The 22,141-nt window shown below is 46.9% G+C and overlaps 1 protein-coding gene and 1 long non-coding RNA gene across 2 annotated transcripts; one reads left to right on the plus strand and one right to left on the minus strand.

Moving 5' to 3' along the window:
• Window positions 1-273: 273 nt before the first annotated feature.
• On the minus strand, window positions 274-10,292 carry CKAP4 (cytoskeleton associated protein 4). Its single transcript, XM_029079296.2, has 2 exons — window positions 9,659-10,292; window positions 274-2,712 (listed from the first exon to the last, which is right to left on the minus strand). Exons 1-2 carry the CDS (start codon window positions 10,157-10,159, stop codon window positions 1,375-1,377), a joined length of 1,839 nt encoding a protein of 612 aa, XP_028935129.1. The 5' UTR covers window positions 10,160-10,292; the 3' UTR covers window positions 274-1,374.
• LOC103165012 lies at window positions 9,849-20,567 on the plus strand. Its single transcript, XR_003764443.1, has 3 exons — window positions 9,849-9,937; window positions 12,444-12,567; window positions 20,317-20,567. It is a non-coding gene; the product is annotated as an uncharacterized LOC103165012 (long non-coding RNA).
• The last annotated feature ends 1,574 nt before the right edge of the window (window positions 20,568-22,141 follow it).

Below are 22,141 nucleotides of genomic sequence, written 5' to 3' on the forward strand. Positions count from 1 at the left end.
GTTCTGCTCCTGTGGAACCATAATAGAGTGGGGCTTCTGAGCCAAAGGCCTCATCTCTACTGAGTGTCAGGAAAGATGCTAGGAAAGAGAAGACAGGTAATCAGAATAGGAAATTTCTCCATTTTCCTAATATTCCCCCTACCCATCCCTGCTCACTTAAATGGCCAGGGCTGGAGATTGTTTCCAGCCAAAGACATTCAACTATTTCTCACTCCTGTCATAGATGGCAAACACCTGTCTTGAACACTGAAATGCTGGGCAAGGAATACGGAATAACTGACAAAAGCTCCAAGTGTTTATTAAGAATTACAAAACACTGTAAATAAGCTATACAGTTCATTTCACAGTACACTAAACAATTGTTCGAAGTTACTCAAAAGGCAAAAGGAAGACAGACCACAAGAGAACAGTGCAGCTCAAGAGGGAATACAGCAAAATTACATTAAATGCAGTGCATACTTTCATACTCTCTTCACTGACAAATATGGAGAGTGAACAAACCTCTCCAAGTAAGATATAGGCAAAAAAAAAAAAAAAAGACTTTTAAAGAGGTTTTACCTGCATACCTGAGGGAATTCCCCATTTTTTTGTGCTGCTACTGGAGGTCAAGTCTAGGAAGGAACAGACCCCATTTCTGAGGTTCTAAGGCTAACAGTTATTTTATAACCCAACTAAGAGATTTGGCACAAATAAGATACTGGCACCCCTGAATTCAAAAGTACCGGTATCTTTGCATAGATATCTCTGACATCTCTAGATGACAGCTGAAGGGGATTGGGGCGAAGAACTAAATCGGAAATTCTACTAGAAATATAAGATTATAGTTCCAGAAAGCTCTGTGGAAATGGTTGTTTTTTTAAACAAATTTGGAACTTTTAGGAGTGTCAAACGATGCCCTCACGGAGTTTTTAAAAAAATTCTGACTAATTTCTCATGAAAATCTCAATAGGAAATAAAGGGATTAGACAGAATTTTTTAAGATAATGGCTTTTTCTCCGTTCTTGTTTTCATCTGTACAGAATCTACGGAGGCAAAATACTTGTAGTTTCAGAGTCAATCTCCCCCAATTTACTAATTTACAGAAGTCATTCTCTTATTCTTGCCCCATCAGTAACATCTCAGCAACTACTTCTGATGTGTGTGGGAGTGGAAAGGGGAGGGGGAAGGAACAAACAGCAGGAAAGAAACTAAACCACAGGAATCCTGTTTTCATAGAAAGATCCTAAAAAGAGTAAATAAATATAAAGGGAATGCATACTATAATGCCTTTGGGCTTCCGGGAGAAGCGTCTCCTCTTTCCAAAGAGAATACCGTTTTGGTCATGAATGGAAATTGGAACTTTTAATTCTACTTCCTCCTTCCCAAGTAATTCACCTAAATTTTTTCATGAATTCTTTCTACTTTCTCAAACAATCTCTCCAGATCATTTCTCAGGTCATCTAGTAAGTTCTTGGTAGACTCTACATTTTGCTCATTTGTTTCAATTTTCACGGAATAAGCAACCAGACTGTCAACTGCGGTTCTTAACATTTTCAGGTCCGATTCCACTTGACTTACAGAAGACTTCAAGCCATCTAGAGTGGCCAGTTTTTCTAGATAGTCGTTCGGTGGCCCGCCATCTGCTTGGGACTTTTCATGGCTCAACAGAGTGTGAACCTGTTCCTGCACCTTCTGAAGCGACTCCACGGCACTCGGCAGTTCACTAACGCTTCTCTTCAACTCCTCTATGTCACTGTATAAGGAGAGCTGAGATTCCCCCAAGCTCCTCACGGTACTGGCCACCCCATCTCGGTCACCGTCCAAAGTCCCGGGCGATTCCGCCAATCCTTCCACGTGCTCTTGGAGAGCAGAGAGGCGCCGGTCGTATTCTTCGCTCTTGGAGAGGAGGGATTCCAGCCTTTCAGTCTGTTTCGTGGCAGAGGAGATGACGGACTGGACGTTGTCTTCCACGAGTCGGAACCTGGAGTCGAAGCTCTCGCTTCTCTTCTGGAGAGCATCTAGGACATCCGTGTTCTTGAAGAGCTCATTCTCCTCCGGCTGGCTGGAGGCGGCTTTCACTTGGCGCAAGTCTTCCTCGAGTCTCTTGATGGCATCAGGGAGATGCAAAATGGATGCCTCAATCTCAAGAATTTTCTCCGACAAAGTCTGCAAGGTAAGGTGTTCGCTGTCTGCAGCCTCCTTGAACTTCTGGTGCTCCTGTTTGAGACTAACCAGCTCTTTGACCTCCGTGTACACATCAGACTCCATGTACTCTAAGGTACTTTTCAGGGACTCGATGTCTTTCTCTCGGGATTTCACCGATGTCTGTATTTCCCCCACAACATCTTTTAAAGCCTTTAGGTCTTGTCTGTACCAGTCGGTCTCCTCTAGGGAAGCAACTTTGGTTTTCATGTCACTTATTTCATTCTGGCTTCTCTTCTGGACTTCCGTGAAGATGGCGATGTTGTCATTTATAGATCTGGTTAGCTCGGTCAACCTCTCTTCCACCGTGTTCTCGAGGGATGTGAAATCCCGTTCTCTTGCATCTTTCACCACATGGATACCATCTGACAGGTCCTTCAAGATTTCATTTTGGAGTTTTTGCAGAACTTCACTGATGCGGTTGATTTCGCTTTCTCCTTCTCTGACGGCTTTTTCAGTTACTTCTTGTTTTTCCTGAGCACTTTTCAGGATGGACTCAAAACTCCCAAATGTGGCTTGCAAAGACTGCACCTAAAACAAAAATCCAGAGGTTAATCATTGGGAACCAATCAACCACTGGTATTTTTTGAGCACTTACTATGTGCAAAATACTGTACTAAACTCTGGTTGGTAGAGTACAATACAACATAATTAGCAAATGCATTCAACCACTGACCTGGATGAAGCCCATAAGAGTTTAGCTGTAAATTCCTAAACCTTTTTCCCCTAATGTATTTGATTTTTATGGACAGATTTCCAAAGCTTACACGTTATGTAGATCAGAAAAAATTCAAATTGTAACCATTTACAAGAATGTAACACACTAAACTGTGGTTCTAATTGTATCACTAAAAATTAATCACTGAGCTCTCTATGAAAGGTGCCAACTTTAGGTAAAATATGATGCCCGGAGGGAGAACAGTTTGGCAGGCTCCTTTCCCCCTTCTTTGCCTCCCTCCCCGCAGCCACATTACCAGTCCGGCAAAGCAGGTGCGAGTTGGGGAAGAAAGGAAGTAAGCTAGACCTAATGCAAAGAGCACAGGCTTAGGAATCGGGGACCTGGGTTCTAATCCTAGTACCACCATTTACCATTACCTGATTACCATTAGGTGCCTTGGGGCAAGTCCCTTAACTTCGGGGTCTCTGTTTCCTAGTCAGTGAAATGGGGGTAAAATACCTGTTCTCCCTCCTCCTTAGCCTGAGGGTCCCATGTGGGATGGGGAACGGTGTCAGACCTGATCATCTACATAGCACTTTAATTAAATTAATTAGACAAAGGGCCACATTCCCTTACTGGGCAAAGACTGACAGGCAGAGTCACACAATTGGTTGGAAAAGTTCTGCACCTGGATGGTAATCCTCGCTTACCAGTGGCTCACCAGTGGTTACTAAGTAACCTAAGCAAGTTACTTAACCCCTCCGTTTTCCCATTTGAAGAATTGGGAGGAAAATCTATTTCCTCTGAATTCTCTTCTTGAGTAGGGGAAGAATGGCCACTTAATTACTTAGTTTATTGTGTCAATAAGAAAACAGACAGGCTACCTCTAGTAACATGTCTCAGTGGGTGTCCCAGGAAGTCTTGTAGATGGCTCAGATTGGAGGGGGTGCAGACATATATTTTACTTTAGAAGACAAAGTGTTAGGGGCTGTTGGATTTCACAGTTTGCAAGTTAAAGCCCCTGAAATTTAGCATAATGCACCCGGAACAAAGCCCCAGCCCAGAGCCCTGGGGAAAATGCCAGGAACCATGAGAAGCAGGAGCAAGGTCATAAAGAAACTGATCGCCCAAACCATCTCCAGAGGATACTGCAAGAAGGCCAAGGCCTCCCATCAGGACCCAGGCCTCAGAAAAAAAGCCACTGATCACCTGTACTAGGAAAACACAAAAGAGAGTCTGACTGGGATACTCCTGTCCAACTGGGACAACATTCCCAGGACCTGTGAGAGAGGGGAGTTTGCTTATATTTAGGGGCTGTACAGTAAAGTCTGCAGCTCCCTGAAACAAAAGTCCCTACTAGATAGCAAATATACTTAATTAGCCTTGGGTGGCTCTCTCCTTAACGTTCCCCTCAGTTACCTCCACTACACCATGCCGTATCCCACCAAAAAACAGGCACTGCGAAGCTGAAAAAGGGCAAGATTCTTGGGAGGTATAAGAGTGTTTGGGCTCTGAGAGATGTAGGCAGATTTGAACCTGGGGACCCCCTGACTTCCATTTTTAAAGGTCCACCGAAGTCCTAATTCCCAGGAATAAGAATAATTGTGGTATTCCAAATGCTAACTGTGTGCCAAGTCCTTGGAGTCAATCACTGAGGACAGACCTGCATCGCTCACTGCCATCAGATGGGAGTATCTCGCTGGGCAAAAGCTTTGCACAGAAAGAGACGCAAAGGCAAAAGGGAAAACAGCGCTAAGTGCTACAAACTTCAACACCACAAGGGACAAACTTTTTGTGTGTTCAGTGTGGTCAAGACTGAGGATCCCACATTGGTCTTTTCAGCCACTCACATACTCAGAGGTGAACTTCATCAGGGGTGTCATAATTTGAATCTGAAGAACCACTATACACACTCAGTGCTGGGGCAGATAGAAGATAATTAATAGAGTACAGTCAGTTCTGCTATAAAGTGTATTTTGATTACATAGCTTGGATATAATAATAATAATGTTGGTATTTGTTAAGCGCTTACTATGTGCAGAGCACTGTTCTAAGCACTGGGGTAGATACAGGGTAATCAGGTTTTCCCACGTCCCTCATGGTTGTCCCATGAGGTCACTGAGACACAGAGAAATTAAGTGATTTGCCCACAGTCACACAGCTGACAAGTGGCAGAGGCGGAATTTGAACCCATGACCTCTGACTCCCAAGCCAGTGCTCTTTCCACTGAGCCACACTGCTTCCCTAACAGGGAAAGTATTAGGAAATGTTTTTCCTCCCAACACAACCCACAAGTTGGTGCACGTAGGCGCGGTGTAGGAAGAAAGGACTGTGCACATGGCCCTAGTGGTCAAGGTGTGATGTTATTTCACTTTCCAGCCTCTGCCTCACTGTACTCTGCAAAACTTCATGGCTCCCCAGCCATTTTTTGTCGGTTGTTAAATGCTGATTATGTGCCTGGCACTGGACTAAGCGCTGGGATAGATTCAAGGTAATCAGGTTGGACACAGTCCAAGGCCCACATGGGGCTCACGGTATTAATCCCCATATTACGGATGAGGTAACCAAGGCACAGAGAAGTGAAGTTACTTGCCCACAGTCACACAATAGACAAATGGCAAAACCAGGATTAGAAGCCAGGTCTTTTTGACTCCCAGGCCTGTGCTCTATCCATTAGGCAACGCTGCGGCACGCTCCTTCTCTCTCCCCAGTTCAGGCTTTTCACTGGGACGCACCTCCCCATCTCCCACTCGCCTCTCCAGTTCACCTGGCAATTGCCCTCCCAGCAGCCGGATGCAGGCACAATTCCACTTGTGTGGGGATCCACACCCCCAGAGCTAAGAAGACAAAGCTTAACCATGGACAGAAACCATTTCCCTTATTACTACAGAGTAACGGAATTTTATTAGAGCACTAACATTCTAATAAGGTAATACCATTCTAGCGAGAAGCAGTATGGCCTAGTGGAAAGAGCATGGGACTGGGAGTCACAGGTCCTGGGTTCTAATTCCGGCTCCACCACTCATCTGCTGTGGGACCTTGGGCAAGTCACTTCACTTCTCTGGGCCTCAGTTACCCAGATTAAGACTGTGAGCCCCAATCTTGTATCTACCCCAGCATTCAGTACAGTGCCTGGCACATAGTGAGCGCTTAATAAACACAATTATTATTATTATTACATGAGGTAGGACATATTCTGGGCAGATTTTACTACAGTGCTAAGAGAAGGCTTACTGTGTCCCCAGCACTGAATTATGCACCAGGCTATGATACAAGATAATCAGATCAGACACGGTTCCTGCAACACTTTGGGCTCATAGTCTAATGGGGGAGGGAAAAGAGATATTGAATACCCAATTTACAGATGAAGAAACTGAGGCACAGAGAAGTTAAGTGACCCGTCCGAGGACACTCAGTAGGCAAGTGGCAGAGTGGGGATTAGAATCCAGGTCCTCTGATTCCCAGACCTGTGCTCCTTCCACTAGACCACGCTGCTAAACAGAAATAGGGCCTCAGGAACCACCCTTATAAGGAAAGGATTCCTGAACCCAAAAGAAGAGTCCCAAACTTCAAAATGCCCCCCTTTAAAAGAGTGGAGGGACACTAGACAATTGCTATCTTGCTCTACAGTCCAACTCTGTTTCTTCCATCCCCATTTTTCTGCAGTTGCTATCACTTACAACAGAGAAATATCAGTGCCTCATCAACAGAGAACTACAGAAGCCTTAAACTTCTCCAGGAGCTAGAAGCTAGTATATTTTCAGCAGACACAGAGGGAGTGGGTGGGCCCGCGCTATTCGAGTGCAGGCAAGCCTGACTCCCAGACTGCACCCATCTCAGGAGCTTTGCAGGGTTGGGAATCCGTGAGAATCCTGCATCGTTGCGCTTCACAGACCTAAGGATCATTTTCAGGCCTTTGTGCGTTTCAAGTGAGCGGGAAGCAATGTGGATGTTTGTATGCAACGTCCTATGTATGGCCTACTGATTAACCATCGACATTACATGTAAGAAGCCTCATTTTCTGGCAGAGCTCTAAAGGGGCTTGGGTAAATCTGCAGGCGCCAATTCCATGCAGTTTGTGTCCTCATAGAGTGTGTGCACATTTCATGCACTACTGTATCTACCCAAGTGAGTCCCTGGAGAACCTTGGATGGATTACTCCATCCTAGGGCTACCGGCGCTAGCCAGGGAGTAGCCGGGTTGGGCCATTTGAAGACTCAGTCCATGTGGAAATCTTACCTCTTTCCCCTCTTTTACCAGGATGATTAAACTCCAACCCCTATCCTCCTCACCCTCACATATTTTGAAAGGCATTGAAATTTGGGGTCAAACCATTCTTCTAATCCTTTACCCTTTAATACACACACTTCTTACCCTTATTTTAAGTACTGAGATGGAAAAGTACTTGGTTATATGAGAAAATCCAGCGTGAAACAAGGCTGTTATTGTCACTTAGAACTTATTTCAGCACTTTGACTATACGAGATGCTGTAAATTCAAGACTGGCCTAGAATGGCGGGTGAAGCCACAATCTACTATGAGCCCCGATCTAGTATGAAACAGTCAGGCTAAGGAACTTGGGAATGGAACTGAGCCAACTAGACTCCGACTCCGACTCTGGAGTCCTCGGAAATAAACAGTAATTTTTTTCTTAACAGTCAGAACGGTGGGAGGAGTGTAGCTGGATGGCGGTGAAAAGGGAAAGCAGCATGGTCTAGTAGAAAGAGCATAGCCCTGCACAGAGGCCCTGAGTTCTATTCCTGGCTTTGCCACGTGCTTGCAGTATGATCCTGGGCAAATCAGTTCACTTCTCTGTCCCTCGGTTCCCTCAATCTGCAAAATGGGGATTCAGTACTTGTTCTTCTTCCTAGTTAACTCCATGAGACCAATATGGGACCTGGTTATCCTGTATCTAACCCAGTGCTTAGAACAGTACTCGGAATGTAGTTAGCACTTAGTATTATTATAATAATAATTACCAATTATAAAAGGGAGTTTCTATTGAGTGGGGGAGGGGCGGCTGCACTAGGAAGCAGAAATGGAGGAATTATGGACAGGGAGGGCCTGAAGACAGACTTCTGGGAGGGTAAAGGTCAAGCTGAGGCTTCAATTACAGGATGGGGTATCAACTTTTCCTTTGCTGTCCTGGATTCAGGATGGGGAAGAACAATGCTTTCTACCTAGTAGGCCTTGAGCAAGCCAGCTGTTTGATATTGATTCATTCCTGTTGCACCACACTTTGTTTCCCAAGGAAATCCCTACCCCGCACTCTGCAAAGAAACACAACTCTTTCTGCAGCGTTTGTGTAGTCTACTTCACCCCCAGTTGGTGAAGTTTCTGTTTTCTGACCTTGAAGTGACTCAGTGAACAATGAAATTAGCAGGCAGGGGTACGTGGGGAAGAGGAAAACAAACGGCAGAGCTCCTACCGTGTACCTAGTGCTTAGAATATAGCAACGGGGGAGTTTCTTGCATGCGATTTATTTCCGATTTAACACATCTCTCGACTTCCTTTCAAAAGAAGTTAAAATACGTTTCACAAGTTCCTAAAAAGGGGAGAGGGTGTTTCGACTACAGGAGTCACTGAATTCTCCTCTCAATTTCATAATCCCAGACTCAAATCAGATAGAAGATTCCCTCTACAGAAATGAGGGTATATAGGCCAGGTTGAGTGCTTGTGGCCTCTCCCATGACTGGAGGTTTTAATAGGGCCTCTCTCCTCTGTCTAAAGTGGTTTTAGGGGTGTAATGCCTATGTGACCGCACGAAGCTACTTCAAATCTTAAGGCTGCTTTGTGGCACAAGCTGCTGGATCTCTCTTGACCCTAATGAGCAGAGAAGGAAGCCTAGAGGAGTTCCCAGTCGATGAGGCTTGCTTCCCTGCTGCCAGCAGCAATTCCGATGGTTGACTCTTCCCTAGTCAGTCAGTGGCTGTGGAAAGCATGCATTTTAAGGCACCCAATGCTGCCGTCTACCCGAACAAACGGGTGTCTGTTGACCCCGCTCCCCCCAAGCCCTGCAGAAGGGATCCAACGCGGAGGTGCTCTCACCCCGCCATGAAAGGTTCCCCTGGCCAACTTGGCCTCAGTGCTGGGCTGGGCTGCACATGGACAGGATCTCTCCCTGGCTGGGCCTGAGGAGGACCAACCCAGAAACGGGCACCGGGCACTGGCACCTCTGGGCAAGGATACCACTTCTGATTCAGACCCCGGTGCTTAGTACAGTGTCTGGCACGTAGTAAGTGATTAAATCCCCCCTCCCCAAGAAAAGGAGGGAGGGGAAGAGGGGAAGGGGAAAAGTAGGGGAAGGGAAGGAGGGAAGGAAAAAAGGGGGAAAAGGGAGAGGGAAGGAGGAAGGGAAAAGGAAGTGGGAAGGGGAGAGGGAAGAAGGGAGAAGGGAAAGGGAAGGAGGAAGAGGGGGAAGGGAGAGAGAAGGAAGGGAGGGAAGGAAGAAAGAAGGGGTAAAAGAGAGAGAGAAGGAGGGAAGGAGGAAGGTGGAAGGAAGGGGGCTGGGAGGAGGAGGAAAGAGAGAAAGGCGGAGGGAAGGAGAAAGGGGAAAAAGGGAAGGGGGAGGAAAGGGGGAGGGGTGGGGGAAGGGGAAAGGGGGAGGGAAAAGGAGGAGGGGGAGGAAGGAAGGAGGAAGCGGAACGGGGGAGGGAGGAAGGGGGAAGGAGGAAAGGAGGAAGGTGAGGAGGGGAGAGAAGAAGGGGCCAGGGAGGTGAGGAGAGGCAAGGAGAGAGGGCCCGATGGAAGGGGGAAAGGCGGTGGCGGTGGGAGGAAAGGGCCGGGCGAGGTGGCTTTCGGGGCCCCGCGCGGCTTTACCTTGTGCACGACGGCCTGCAGGGTCTGGCCCAGGTCCTCCCCGTGGCCGGCCAGCCCTTGGTGGCTGAGGCGGATGTGATGGACCTCCTCCAGGACGTTATGGACGCACCAGCCCGAGAGGCCGGCCCCCAACACCAGCGACACGTAGAAGAGGAGGCGCAGCACCTTCCCCAGCCTGCGGGACCACCACCAACACCACGAGGACGACGAAGAGGAGGAGGAGGAGGAGGAGGCCGGGGGTCTGCCACCGCCGGAGCCCCCTCGGTTGCCACCCTTGGAGTGAGGCTGCTGCTGGTGCTGCTGCTGCCCGTGCTGCTGCCCATGCTGGTGCTGCTGCTGCTGCTGTTGCCCATGCTGTTGCCCATGCTGCTGCCCATGCTGCTGCCCATGCTGCTGCTTCTTTGCCACGTCATCCGGAGGTCCGGGCGGGTGGGCGCCCTTGTCTGCAGGGCCGTGCCCGCCGTGCCCGCCTTTCGAGCTCCTTTGTCTGGCGGAGGCCATGGTCGGGGGGCGGTGCGGGCACAACGCGGGCCGGGAGGCAGAGAGGAGGGCAGAGGAGGAGGAGAGGGCAGAGGAGGTGCGGGCACCGGAGCGCCTGCTTGCACGTCCCCCCCGGCCTGCAGAAAGACCCGGGACTTGGCCGGAGGAGGAGGAGGAGGGAAGGACTGTCCCGCCCCGCCCCGCCCCGACCCCGCCCTCCTGACGTGGGGGGAGCCGGGGGGCCGGACTGCCACGCACACCGCGGCCCGGACCCCGGAGCCCCCGCCCCAAAAGGAAAATTCAATTTTCCCTCCTTCTGGGATTGCGCGGGAGGAGCAGGGGACCCGGGGAGGAATCGTCCCGCCCTGGTCGGCGGGGAGCTGCTGGGCACGACGTGCATCTCCGGGGGGAGGAGGGGGTGCCGGCAGCTATCGGGGTGCAGAGGCCTGGCCGATCCCGGGGTGCAGAGGCCTGACCGATCCCGGGGTGCAGAGGCCTGAACCATCTCGGGGTGCAGAGCCCTGAGCCATCCCGGGGTGCAGAGCCCTGAACCATCTCGGGGTGCAGAGTCCTGGACGATTCTAAGGTGCAGAGGCCTGGCCCATCTCGGGTTGCAGAGCCCTGACCCTTCCCAGGGTGCAGAGCCCTGGCCGATCACAGTGTGCAGAGCCCTGACCCTTCCCAGAGTGCAGAGCCCTGACCCATCTCGGGATGCAGAGCCCTGGCCGATCCTAGGGTGCAAAGGCCTGAACCATCTCGGGGTGCAGAGCCCTGAGCCATCCCGGGGTGCAGAGCCCTGAACCATCTCGGGGTGCAGAGTCCTGGACGATCCTAAGGTGCAGAGGCCTGGCCCATCTAGGGTTGCAGAGCCCTGACCCTTCCCAGGGTGCAGAGCCCTGGCCGATCACAGTGTGCAGAGCCCTGACCCTTCCCAGAGTGCAGAGCCCTGACCCATCTCGGGATGCAGAGCCCTGGCCGATCCTAGGGTGCAAAGACCTGAACCATCTCGGGGTGCAGAGCCCTGAACCATCCCGGGGTGCAGAGCCCTGGACCATCCTAAGGTGCAGAGGCCTGGCCCATCTCGGGTTGCAGAGCCCTGACCCTTCCCAGGGTGCAGAGCCCTGACCCATCTCGGGGTGCAGAGCCCTGACCCTTCCCGGGGTGCAGAGACCTGACCGATTCCGGGGTGCGGAGCCCTGAACCATCTCGGGATGCAGACCCCTGGACGATCCTAGGGTGCAGAGGCCTGGCCCATCTCGGGATGCAGAGCACTGACCCTTCCCGGGGTGCAGAGGCCTGACCGAGCTCAGGGTGCTGAGCCCTGGCCGATCACAATGTGCAGAGCCCTGACCCTTTCCGGGGAGCAAATCCCTGACCCATCCCGGGGTGCACAGCCCTGACCCTTTCTGGGATGAAGAGTCCTGACCAATCTCGGGGTGCAGAGCCCTGACCACTCCCGGGGTGCACAGCCCTGACCCTTCCTGGGTGAAGAGTCCTGACCAATTTCAGGGTGCAGAGGCCTGACCGCTCCCGGGGTGCAGAGCCCCTTAAAGTGGACTGGGAGCATGGTTAGGCCTGGCCAAACCCGGCCGCCCGGAAAGGGGAGCCCCGAGAGGGACCCAACCGGGCCCTCCCATCGAAGCTTCCCTGATTCATCCATTCATTCATCCATTCAATCGTATTTATTAAATGCTTACTGTGTGCAGAGTACTATACTAAGCGCTGCAACAATAAAACAGTGACAACCCGTGCCCACAAAGAGCTCACAGTCTCCCTCTTGCAAAGCTCCGAGTTTGGTCCCTCTCGTGCCTTCTCACCTTACCTTATCCTCTCCCACTTTATCGTATCTGAATCCAGATCTCGCCATACTGCTGCAGGTATCCTGTGGGAACTCAATGGCTAGTCAAGTCACCAAGAATAATAATAGTAGTAATGGTGGTGTTTGCTAAGGGCTTATTCTGTGCCAAGCACTGTGCAAAGTTGCAGATGATGCACAGTCTCTGTTCCATGTGGAACTCAATCAAGGGGTAGGGAAAACGGGTAATGAATCCACATTTTACAGATGAAGAAACTGAGTCACAGGGAAGTGAAGTGACTTGCTCCTGGGCACAAAGCGGATAAGTGGCGTTGTTAGGATTAGAACCCAGGTTTCCTGGCTCCCAGCCCTGTACTTTTTTCCTCTGGGTCATGCTGCTTCTTGTACTCTTTGAGTATTCTTGGTGAAGTCGAACTCCCTATACGTACAGAAGGAACAGAATCTGGTTCTATTTTTTCAGCAAGATAATAATATGCTTCTTTCCCTCAGGATAGGTCTTGGAATCCAGTGAACTGCATTGCTGTTGTATCAGGTTTTACGATAGAGATGGTTAAGAACTACTCAGAATCAGTGAAGTACTAAAGTCTGACAATCAGATCTGAAGATGCTGGAGGTAAGATATCACCGTGCATGTAATAATAATAGTGTTTATTAAGGACTTACTGTGGACAGAGCACTTTACTCAGCCCTGGGAAAGGTCATATAGGTGGGAATTAGGGAGGGAGCCTGGCCCTCCAGGACCTCACGACTATGAAAATAGGTGGGAACTGTTGGAGGAGAACTAGAGACAGACATTTTGGGAGCAAGGAAACACTAAAATATTGAAACAGCCTAAGGGACAAGGTGAAAGCTTGTTGTGGGCAGGGAATGTGTCTGTTTATTGTTGTACTGTACTCTCCCAAGTGCTCAGTGCTCTGCACACATTAAGTGCTCAATAAATACAATTGAATTAATGAATTAATGAATGCTTCTAGTGGGAAGGGAATATGACTATGAACTCTGCATATTGTGCTCCCCCAAGTGCTTAGTGCAGCGCTCAATAAATATGATTGATTGACAAACACAAAGTACAAAATTAAAACAAAACTCGGTAGGGGGCTGTGGCTAGAGGAGCGGAATTTCATGTGATACAGAGTCCATGGACATGGAGTGTGTCTCATCTGATTATTTTGTATCTACCCCGCTGCTTAGTACAGTGCTTGGCACAGAGTGAATTGCATAAGTTATTATTACTATTAATATTTATTACCTAGCAAACTCTATAGGCAAGCAGGTATCTCCGTGCTGAGCTGAAACCTGTGATGAAATTCTGTATCTGTGACCTTGTCCCATCTGTTATCTTGTATTTACCCCAGCACCTGGTTTAGTGCTTGGCCGAATAACAGGTGCTTACAAACATTATCACGATTATTATTAGTAGTAGTATTACCTAGAAGGCCCTATAGACAGCCAAGAATCTCCATCACTTATCCAGAACTCTAGGAAACTTATTGCTCAACAATGCAAAGATAAAGTGGTAGGCTACAGTCTATAAAGGTTAGAGCAGTATTTCTCTTGGGAGACTGACAGGCAGAGGGAAGCACTAACATTGCTTTTTCCACTAGACCATGCCACTCCTCATCTTGGTCGCCCAACTGACTAATCTTTCCAGGGCTAGGATTAACTTTCTGTGTCTAAGTATAAGCTCTGGTCTCTTGCCCTCTCTGCAATTAGACAATGTCCCTTCTAAAGTTGCCCGCTGTACGTGGCATACTTCCAACTAGAAATGACCTCCGAGGAGCTATTTCCCCACTGTGGCAAAATATAGAGCTACAGGAGCTAAAAATGCCTTAACTTAATCCTATCTTGAGCACAGAGCACTGCTGTGACCGTTTCGATATTGTCAGGCTTTGGGTAGTAGGATATTTAAATCAGAAGAACGTCATTTGGTCTGAAAACGCACAGAAAAGGCAGGCCTCGATGGATGTCTTCATTTCTTTTTCTTTCTTTGAAAAAGAACAGAGGCACAGTGTTTCAACCAGGCAACCATTTCTTTTTATTTCTGTAAAAAAGAACAGAAACACAATGTTTCAACCAGGGGTATTTTTTGAATGCTTACTAAGCTGTAAGTACTGTTTTAAGCACTTGGGAGGGAACAGCAGTAGTAAGACACACATTACCTGCCCTCAGGAAGAACAGTCTTGCCTCAAGAAGAGTTCAGTCAGTCTAATGAGAAGAGATACAGATTCATTTCCAGTTAGTGAAATCTAGAGGAAGAGCAAATGTTAAAGCAGGCAACACATAAAAAACCATCAGGGTGAAACAGTTGAACAAATAACTGAATGTGCAGATAAATACTTTTGTCTTCTTAAAATACTGCAGATGTACCCATCATGTAGTCTGTTTTCACAAAGGATGCCGCCAATTTAACTTTCTATTCAGCGGTCGCCTTAGTAACCAGTTGAGTGAAAAAGCTTTATTATTAGATTTGATTTTGAGTTACTGTACAAAAAGTGATGGGAGAAACAATCAAATTGACACGATTGCTCATGGAAGTAAGGCAAACTGTTTACTAGGAGGTTTGGAATCTGGTGACTTCAAATAACTTTTGAGAGCATTATTTTCCCCTTAACGTCTTTAAACACTTAAAAAATTGAAAGCTAATAGCAAAGTCTAAGGAGAAGATGGTTGCATCATATTAGTATATTACATCATGCCACCTTACAAGAGGTTTATGAAATACGGGATTAGAAAGGGTCCCTAAATGAAATGTAAAACTTGTCCCCTGTTATGCCAGGAAAGTTATTGGGGGTGTTTTTGTCTTGGGTTTGTTCCTTCAATTTACTTGTCCCCAAGTGCATTCTGTATGAAGGAGTAAATTACAGCTAGAATTTTGGCCTGCTGCCACACAGTAGTGATAGTATATTTATTGAGCACCCCCTGGGAGCAGTGCATTTGACTGAGCAGTTGTGAGGTACAAAACCAACGAGTGACACGATGCCCACATGGAGCTTACACTCTAACAGGGAAAAAGAAATAAAGGTATTTACAGACAGAGAAGTAAGTGCCTGCCTTCCTTCTTGAACTGTGGAGGTAGTCAGCACATGCTCCAGAGATGGAGATCACTGCCATCCAGCGCTTAGAACAGTGCTTGGCACATAGTAAGCACTTAACAAAGACCATAATTATTATGTGGCAGGCAGGAGCCGACCTGGGGTTCACTTCATTCCTCCCTGCAAGAGACGTTGTTGCTCAGCTAGAGTTTTGTTTTGTTTTTTCCCCCCGGGCACAAAAACCCCTGCCTCGTCACTCATGCTTGTATCATTTCCCAGGATACCTTTCTATAAATTAAGAAATCAAACCTTATTGATTTTGTTTTCTACTTGGAACGCTCTGAGCCTTTCATGAAATGAAAATGACTTTGAAGGCAAGCCCTTCAGTAGGGGCCCATGGGTTTCACATCTCTCTTCTTGGCTTTTGGAGAAAGAAGGTTTAAGAAGAATAATCACATCTAAGGGAATAGAGAATTACCGAGGGCAATAATACTTTTTATTAAGTACAGTCAAAAGAAACCAGGACTCTTTCCAAATTCTGACTCATTTTTCCATACAGCACCAAACACGCTCATCATCACTTTTTGTATGAAATGTCAGACCCTTGGTGTGTTTTTTTTTTTTAGATGGAAACCTGGATCAAAAAGGTATCTAAGAAAACTGCTACCTTAGACCAGTCCTAGCATGAGACACAGTCAAGGGGAATTGCTTCAGATTCAGGTATCTGTTCAGAGTAGATGAAGCATAGTCTGGAGTTCTGTGCCAATTTCTAGCCTGATAATAAAGGTGGAACTTTGAGAAAACAGGGCCAGCGAGTTCTCCCATATAGCTGGGCCTGGATCTTGTAAATGTTGAGGTTTTTCCTCTCGAGGGAAATGTTCAGTTCAGCCTTATATCTAAGCACTAAAAATTGCTAGTCTAGATTATTGTTTTACCAGCCTATTCTATTCCACATACAGTAAAATTGGCCTTTCTACCTTCCTGGCATACTCTCTTATTCATCCTGGGCTTGTATCTATTATTAGTATTATTATTATTATCATTGTTAATAATTGTAATAACAATACTAATAATTGTGGTTATAAGGGCTGATTATATGCCAAGCATTCGGGAAGAAACAGTTTGGACACAGTCCCCGTCCCACATAGGGCTCACAATATAAGGGGGAGGGAGAACAGATATTTAATCCTGATTGTACAGATGACGAAACTGAGGCACAGAATAGTTAAGCGACTTGCCCATGGCCACACAGCAAGCAAGTAGCAAAGCGGGGATTAGAACGCAGGTCTCCTGAACCCAGTCCTGCGCTCTTTCCAGTAGGCCGTGCTGCTTCTCACAGTGGCATAGTAGATAGGGTCATGGGTTCTAATCCCGGCTCTGCCACTTGTCTGCTGTGTGACCTTAGGCAGTCACTTCACTTCTCTAAGCCTCAGTTCCCTCATCTGGAAAATGGGGATTGAGACTGTGAGCCCCATGTGGGACAGGGACTGTGTCAACCTGATTTGCTTGTATCGACCCCAGCTCTTAGTGCAGTGCCTGGCGCACAGTAAGTGCTTAACAAATGCCACAGGTATTATTATTATTAATTGGTAAAGCTTTAACTCCTGATAAGGTTTTAACTCCTCCACTGTTCTAGGTTTTGGACGTGATCAGTGGCCATGTCGGTAGAGCAAGGCCAGAGTCTGAAAGGCAGATTCATCCATTCACTCGATTGTATTCATTGAGCATTTACTGTGTGCAGAGCACTGTACTAACAGCTTGGAAAGTACGATTCGGCAACAAGTAGAGACGATCCCTACCCAACAACGGGCTCACAGTTTAGAAGGGGGGAGACAGACAACAAAACGAAATAAGTAGACAGGCATCAATAGCATCAATAGAAATAAATAGAATTATAGATATATACATATCATTAATAAAATAGACTGATAAATATATACATACATACACAAGTGCTGTGGGGCCGGAAGGGGGGTGGAGCAGAGGAAGGGAGTCGGGGCTATGGGGAGGGGAGGAGGAGCAGAGGAAAAGGGGGTTCAGTCTGGGAAGGCTTCCTGGAGGAGGTGAGCTTTCATTAGGACTTTGAATGGGGGGAAGTGTGCTAGTTTGGCAGATGTGAGGAGGGAGGACATTCCAGGACAGAGGTAGGACGTGAGCCAGGGGTTGATGGCCAAACAGACGAGAACGAGGCACAGAGGAGCACCAGAGGAGCTGAGTGTGCGGGGTGGGCTGTAGAAGGAGAGAAGGGAAGTGAGGTGAGAGGGAGCAAGGTGATGGAGACCTTGAAGCTAATAGTGAGGAGTTTTTGCTTTGCAGATCAGTTGGTAGTGTCTGCTTCTCTGCTGTTACAAATTTCTTCTGGAGTAGTCATTATGGCTTGGGAGAGCACAATGCAGCAGAGTTGATAGACACGTTCCCCTACCCACAACAAGTTTACAGTATTAGAAAGACGTCATCCGGAAACAGTAGCATAGCACTACCAATTTTCCTCTATGGGTTTACTTAATCCTTGTGCATTGAGGGATATGGTGTAAAAATCTTGTGGATTAGGAGACAGTGAAGTGCTTTTAGGAATTGGGAGTTTGTTTCCTCCAACTTTCAACCTGCACCATGACATAAATTGCTTGGTTAATGGAGCAACAGATGGACTTTTAAATCTAGGCCAAATGGTTCCAGGAAAAATAGCAACCTGACATCTCTGTGAGAGCAAAGACCAACCAGATGCACGTCTCTCTTTGCCTCTTTCTGTGGCTCAATGCATTTTTTCCAACAAGTAGCCATTTAAATCTTCTGAAGTGTATCTTGCTAAATGGAAAAGGCTCTCCTCTGCTAGAAATCATGAATACATAGAATAGAAACGTATGAGCATGCTATCAATAGGCCTGCTTAAGACCATGTTTATAGTTTCTAATCTTGTGGCTGTAAAATATGTCACAGTTTGTTGACAAAAGTGCTAATGGACCATTTCTCTTTTGAGGTAATAAGACTTTTGTGGGTCTCCCCTTTCTTCTATTCTGGACAGTGAATCACTTCTATGACTCTTGTAGTTTCTTATTTAACCTTTATGACTGTAGAGCCAAAGAGAATGAATATCCCTAATAACATTATTTTATGAATACATCTCTGAACTGAGCTATTAGCATACTTGAGAAATGCATTCTATAAACACCCCCAGTGGGGTTGAAACTAATGAAGCCCACTGGGAGGGAAATATTTAACCATGAAATATGGGTTATCTGTCACCAGGTCCTGACAGTTCTACCTTCACAACATTGCCAAAATCCACCCTTTCCTATCAATCTAAACTGCTACTATCTATCCTGTTCCAAGCCTTTATTCTATCCCGCCTTGACTACCGCAACTGCCTATTTTCTGACCTCCCGGCCTCCTCTCTCTCCTCACTCCAGTCCTTACTGGAGTGGATCACTTTTCAACAAAAATGTTCAGTCCATGTCTCACCACTCCTCAAGATCTGTCAGTGGCTGCCCATCCACCTCCGTATCAAACAGAAACTCCTTACCTTTGGCTTTAAAGCACTCAATTGGCTTGCACCATCCTACCTCACTTCACTAATCTCCTACTGCAGCCCAGCCCACACACTCTGCTCCTCTAGCAGCAGTTTGCTCACTGTGCCTTAATCTTGTCTATCTCGCAGCTGATCCTTTGCCCATCTCCTCCCCCTAGCATAGAACTCCCTCCCCTTCCATAAATGTCAGTCCACCACTCTCTATACCTGCAAAGCATTATTAAGGTCGCATCTTCTCCAAGAGGCCTTCCCTGATTAAGTCCTCTTTTCCCCGACTTGCTCTCCCTTCTGTGTCTTCTATGCATTTGGATCTGTGACCTTTAGACATTGGAAATTTGCCCCACCCCCCAAGTCCACAGCACTTATGTACATGTCTTTAAATTATATATGTTACATATTTAGTCATATTAATATCTGTCTCCCCCCTAGACTGTAAGCTCATTGTGGGCAGGGAATGTGTCTGTATATGGCTATTTTGTAGTCTCCCAAGCTTTTACTACAGTGCTCTGCCCACAGTAAGTGCTCAATAAATTCGATTGACTAAGTTCGTTATGGGCAGGGAACATATCTGCTAATTCTGTTGTATTGCACTCTACCAGGTGCTTAGTACAGTGTTCTGCACATGGTAAGCAATGAATAAATACCATTGATTGATAGATTGGTTAACTGTGCATCATTTTCCTAAATATATCAGATTCTAATGAAATGTTTTGAGCCTGAGCCTCGTGATTTTAGGTGGGATCCCGTCCCCCACCCGCAACACACACACACACACACACATACACACACACACACACACACAGAGTTTAGTTAAGATTGGTCATACTTCCCTACTGACCAGGAAGTGAGGTGAAACAGGGATTAGGGTTCTAGAGCTCCTCAACTCACCAACACCACCTTCCTTTAGTCCTCTTAGACTCTCTGATTCATGCCTAAGTGTTAGTGTGCAATACATCACGTGGTCTTCTCTTCCATCAGAGCTTAACCAGGGTTTACTGCTGGTAGCACTATTCAAGTGGCTTAAGGGTTCAGGCCAGGGCTGCCAGCAGTGCTATCTTTAGCATGCCATGGTAGAAAAAAGAGGATGTCAGGAATATTCATAATGGGGGAGGCTGTATGGCCTAGTGGAAAGAGCATGGGTCTGGGAGTCAGGAGACCAGGATTCTGATTTCAGCTCTGCCAATGACCTGGAGTTTGACCATTTGCCTCACTCAGCTTCTTCCGATGTACAGTGGGAATAAGGTGCTTGTTGTCCTTCCCTCTTAGTTAGCCCCAAGTGGGACAGGGTTTGGGTCAGGTCTGATTATCAAGTCAATACTCCAGTGTTTGGCCCATAGCAAGTGCTTAAATATCATCATTTTTAGTGATAGCAGTAGTAATTCCTTAAGGATAAGGCTAGGGATGAAACTATTAAGGCCACTGCCATCATTCTGTCCTTTAATGTGGTTCTGGGTTGGTTTTTTTTAATGGTATTTGTTAAGCGCTTACTATGTACTAGGCACTGTTCTAAGCACTGGGGTAGGTACAAGCTATTCAAGTTGGACTCAGTCCCTGTGCCACATGGGGCCCACAGCCTTTATCCTCATTTTACAGGTGAGCTAACTGAGACACAGAGAGGTGAAGTCACTTGTTCAAGGTCTCACAGCAGACAAGTGGCAGAGCTGGAATTAGAACCCAGGTCCTTCTGACTCCCAGGCCCGGCTCTATCCACTAGGCCCCTCTGCTTCTCTAGGGTGTTCCTAGAGTTGTATTGTAATGCTTCCTTGGGACAAAAAAACATTATTTTTCTTTTTCTTGCTTTCAGCTTGATTAATTTAGGATGGAGAAGTGAGCAGAGCCAAATACCTGAAGAAGATGAACAGCATGCTAGCTTCTTTATTTCCTGGAAGGTGGAACCCATCTCCGTATGGGCCTCGGGAATCCTTGTGGAATGAAGGAATGCTATTACCAATGCCAGTGGCATTTTGCGGGGTAGCACTGTTTTGGCCAGTATAGTTGTTGGCATGTCAGGTATGAGAATGAGATCATTAAACTAATAGGTAATTATCTTCATGAGAAGCGGCATCCTCTAATGAATCGAGGCCCCGAAATAGCCTTTGCTTCCATTATTGGCTCTGCTAGCTAGTGACTCACTCTGTGACCTTGGGCAAGTTCAGGCAGTCCTCAACTTAAGATGTTTCAAGTTGTGCCGAATGGGGCTTACACTCTTCTAAATTTACACCGTTTCAACTTTACAATATATCGATTTCAACTTTACCACACTAACCTCCTTTAGAGGACTATCTCCAGGGCATAGGCGGTATGGGGAGGAGATACCCGATACCCGGGAGCCAAGGGAACACGGGGAGATCATTTCCAAAGCTGCGAGGAATGGAGAAAAAGGAAAATGCTTGAATGATGGGGTGGGAGTGGGAGTGGGGGCAGGCTGGAGAGGGAGGGGCAGGGAAAAGGTTTACCTGAACTCCAGGCAGAGATACCAGGGAAGGTCAACATGACCATTTCATTTCTGGTCTAATGGCTAACTTTTCAGAGAACATCTCAGTGTCAATCTAAATCCATTAATGTAGTTATATCACTCTTCTGTGGTTGAGTACACTCAGTTCTAACACATGTTTTCAGTCAATCAGCAGTCTTTATTGAGGACTCACTGTGTGCAGAGCACTTGGGAGAGTACAGTAGATTTGGTTTACGATGCACGTCGAATGCATTAGGGAATTTGGGAAACATTTTCCCAGGACTAGGTGTGCTGTATTACCTGAAGACATTGCTTGAGTACATGGCAACGGAGTGTTCTACAGAGCACATTTTCCTTACCGTTTGGCTAATGTAACCCTCACATTATAGGAGAATTGGGTCTACACGTTTCTGGGTCATTTTGGTAAGAATGAGGTATCTGACCTCGGCTTGGAAATTGAACCCCATTTATAATATTGCTCTGGAGAGAAATTGATTTTGATTCCCAATATTTCAACTTAAGATGCAGTTTTCAGGAATTAATCATCAATCTCTGTCTCCCCCACTAAGCTGCCCTAGTCTTTGAGGGCAGAAAGCATGTCTACCAAAAATATTTTATCTCCCAAGCACTAATACAGTGTTCTGCACAGTGTGAGTGTTCAATAAATGCCATTGATTGATTGATTGATAGGACTTGGAACAAACTGGGACTGGTCAGTAGAGTCTGCTTAGGTGGTGATAGGTCTCCCAAAATCATTCATTTCTGGGAGGTAGCCAATCAGGGAAAAATACCCAAGCATCAATCAATCTTTCAGTGGTATTTACTGAGTGCTTACTGTGTTCAGAGCACTGTACTAAGCGCTTGGGAAAGTACAGTCCAGCAAAGGGAGTAGACACGATCCCTATTTGGCTCTTAACCCATACTGGCAGGAAAAAAATACCAAAGCCAAAAGGGCCAGACATGGGGATGGAAAGGGTAGGTAGCAGATTTGAAAGTCTGCTATTGCACAAACCCAGAAACTTCCCTTCCAGACCCAGAATATTATGGGTCTACCCTCTACCTTCTTTTTTTAGTTCTTTCCCTTTTCTTCTTCCCCTTCCTCGCAGATAATGTGGCCTCTCCTGGCCCCACCCACTTCCTTCTCAAAGCTTCGCTTACTGGTCACTCATCATTC

This window comes from Ornithorhynchus anatinus, chromosome 14 (genome assembly GCF_004115215.2).
Source record: "Ornithorhynchus anatinus isolate Pmale09 chromosome 14, mOrnAna1.pri.v4, whole genome shotgun sequence".
Taxonomy (NCBI): domain Eukaryota; kingdom Metazoa; phylum Chordata; class Mammalia; order Monotremata; family Ornithorhynchidae; genus Ornithorhynchus; species Ornithorhynchus anatinus.

What these genes read in the sequence shown, in the direction of transcription:
- CKAP4 (XM_029079296.2), bottom strand. Translation starts at nt 10,159, where the DNA reads ATGGCCTCCGCCAGACAAAGGAGCTCGAAAGGCGGGCACGGCGGGCAC. An exon ending in TGCAGGCCGTCGTGCACAAG is followed by an intron (nt 2,713 to 9,658) that starts GTAAAGCCGCGC and finishes TTTTTGTTTTAG; the next exon opens with GTGCAGTCTTTGCAAGCCAC.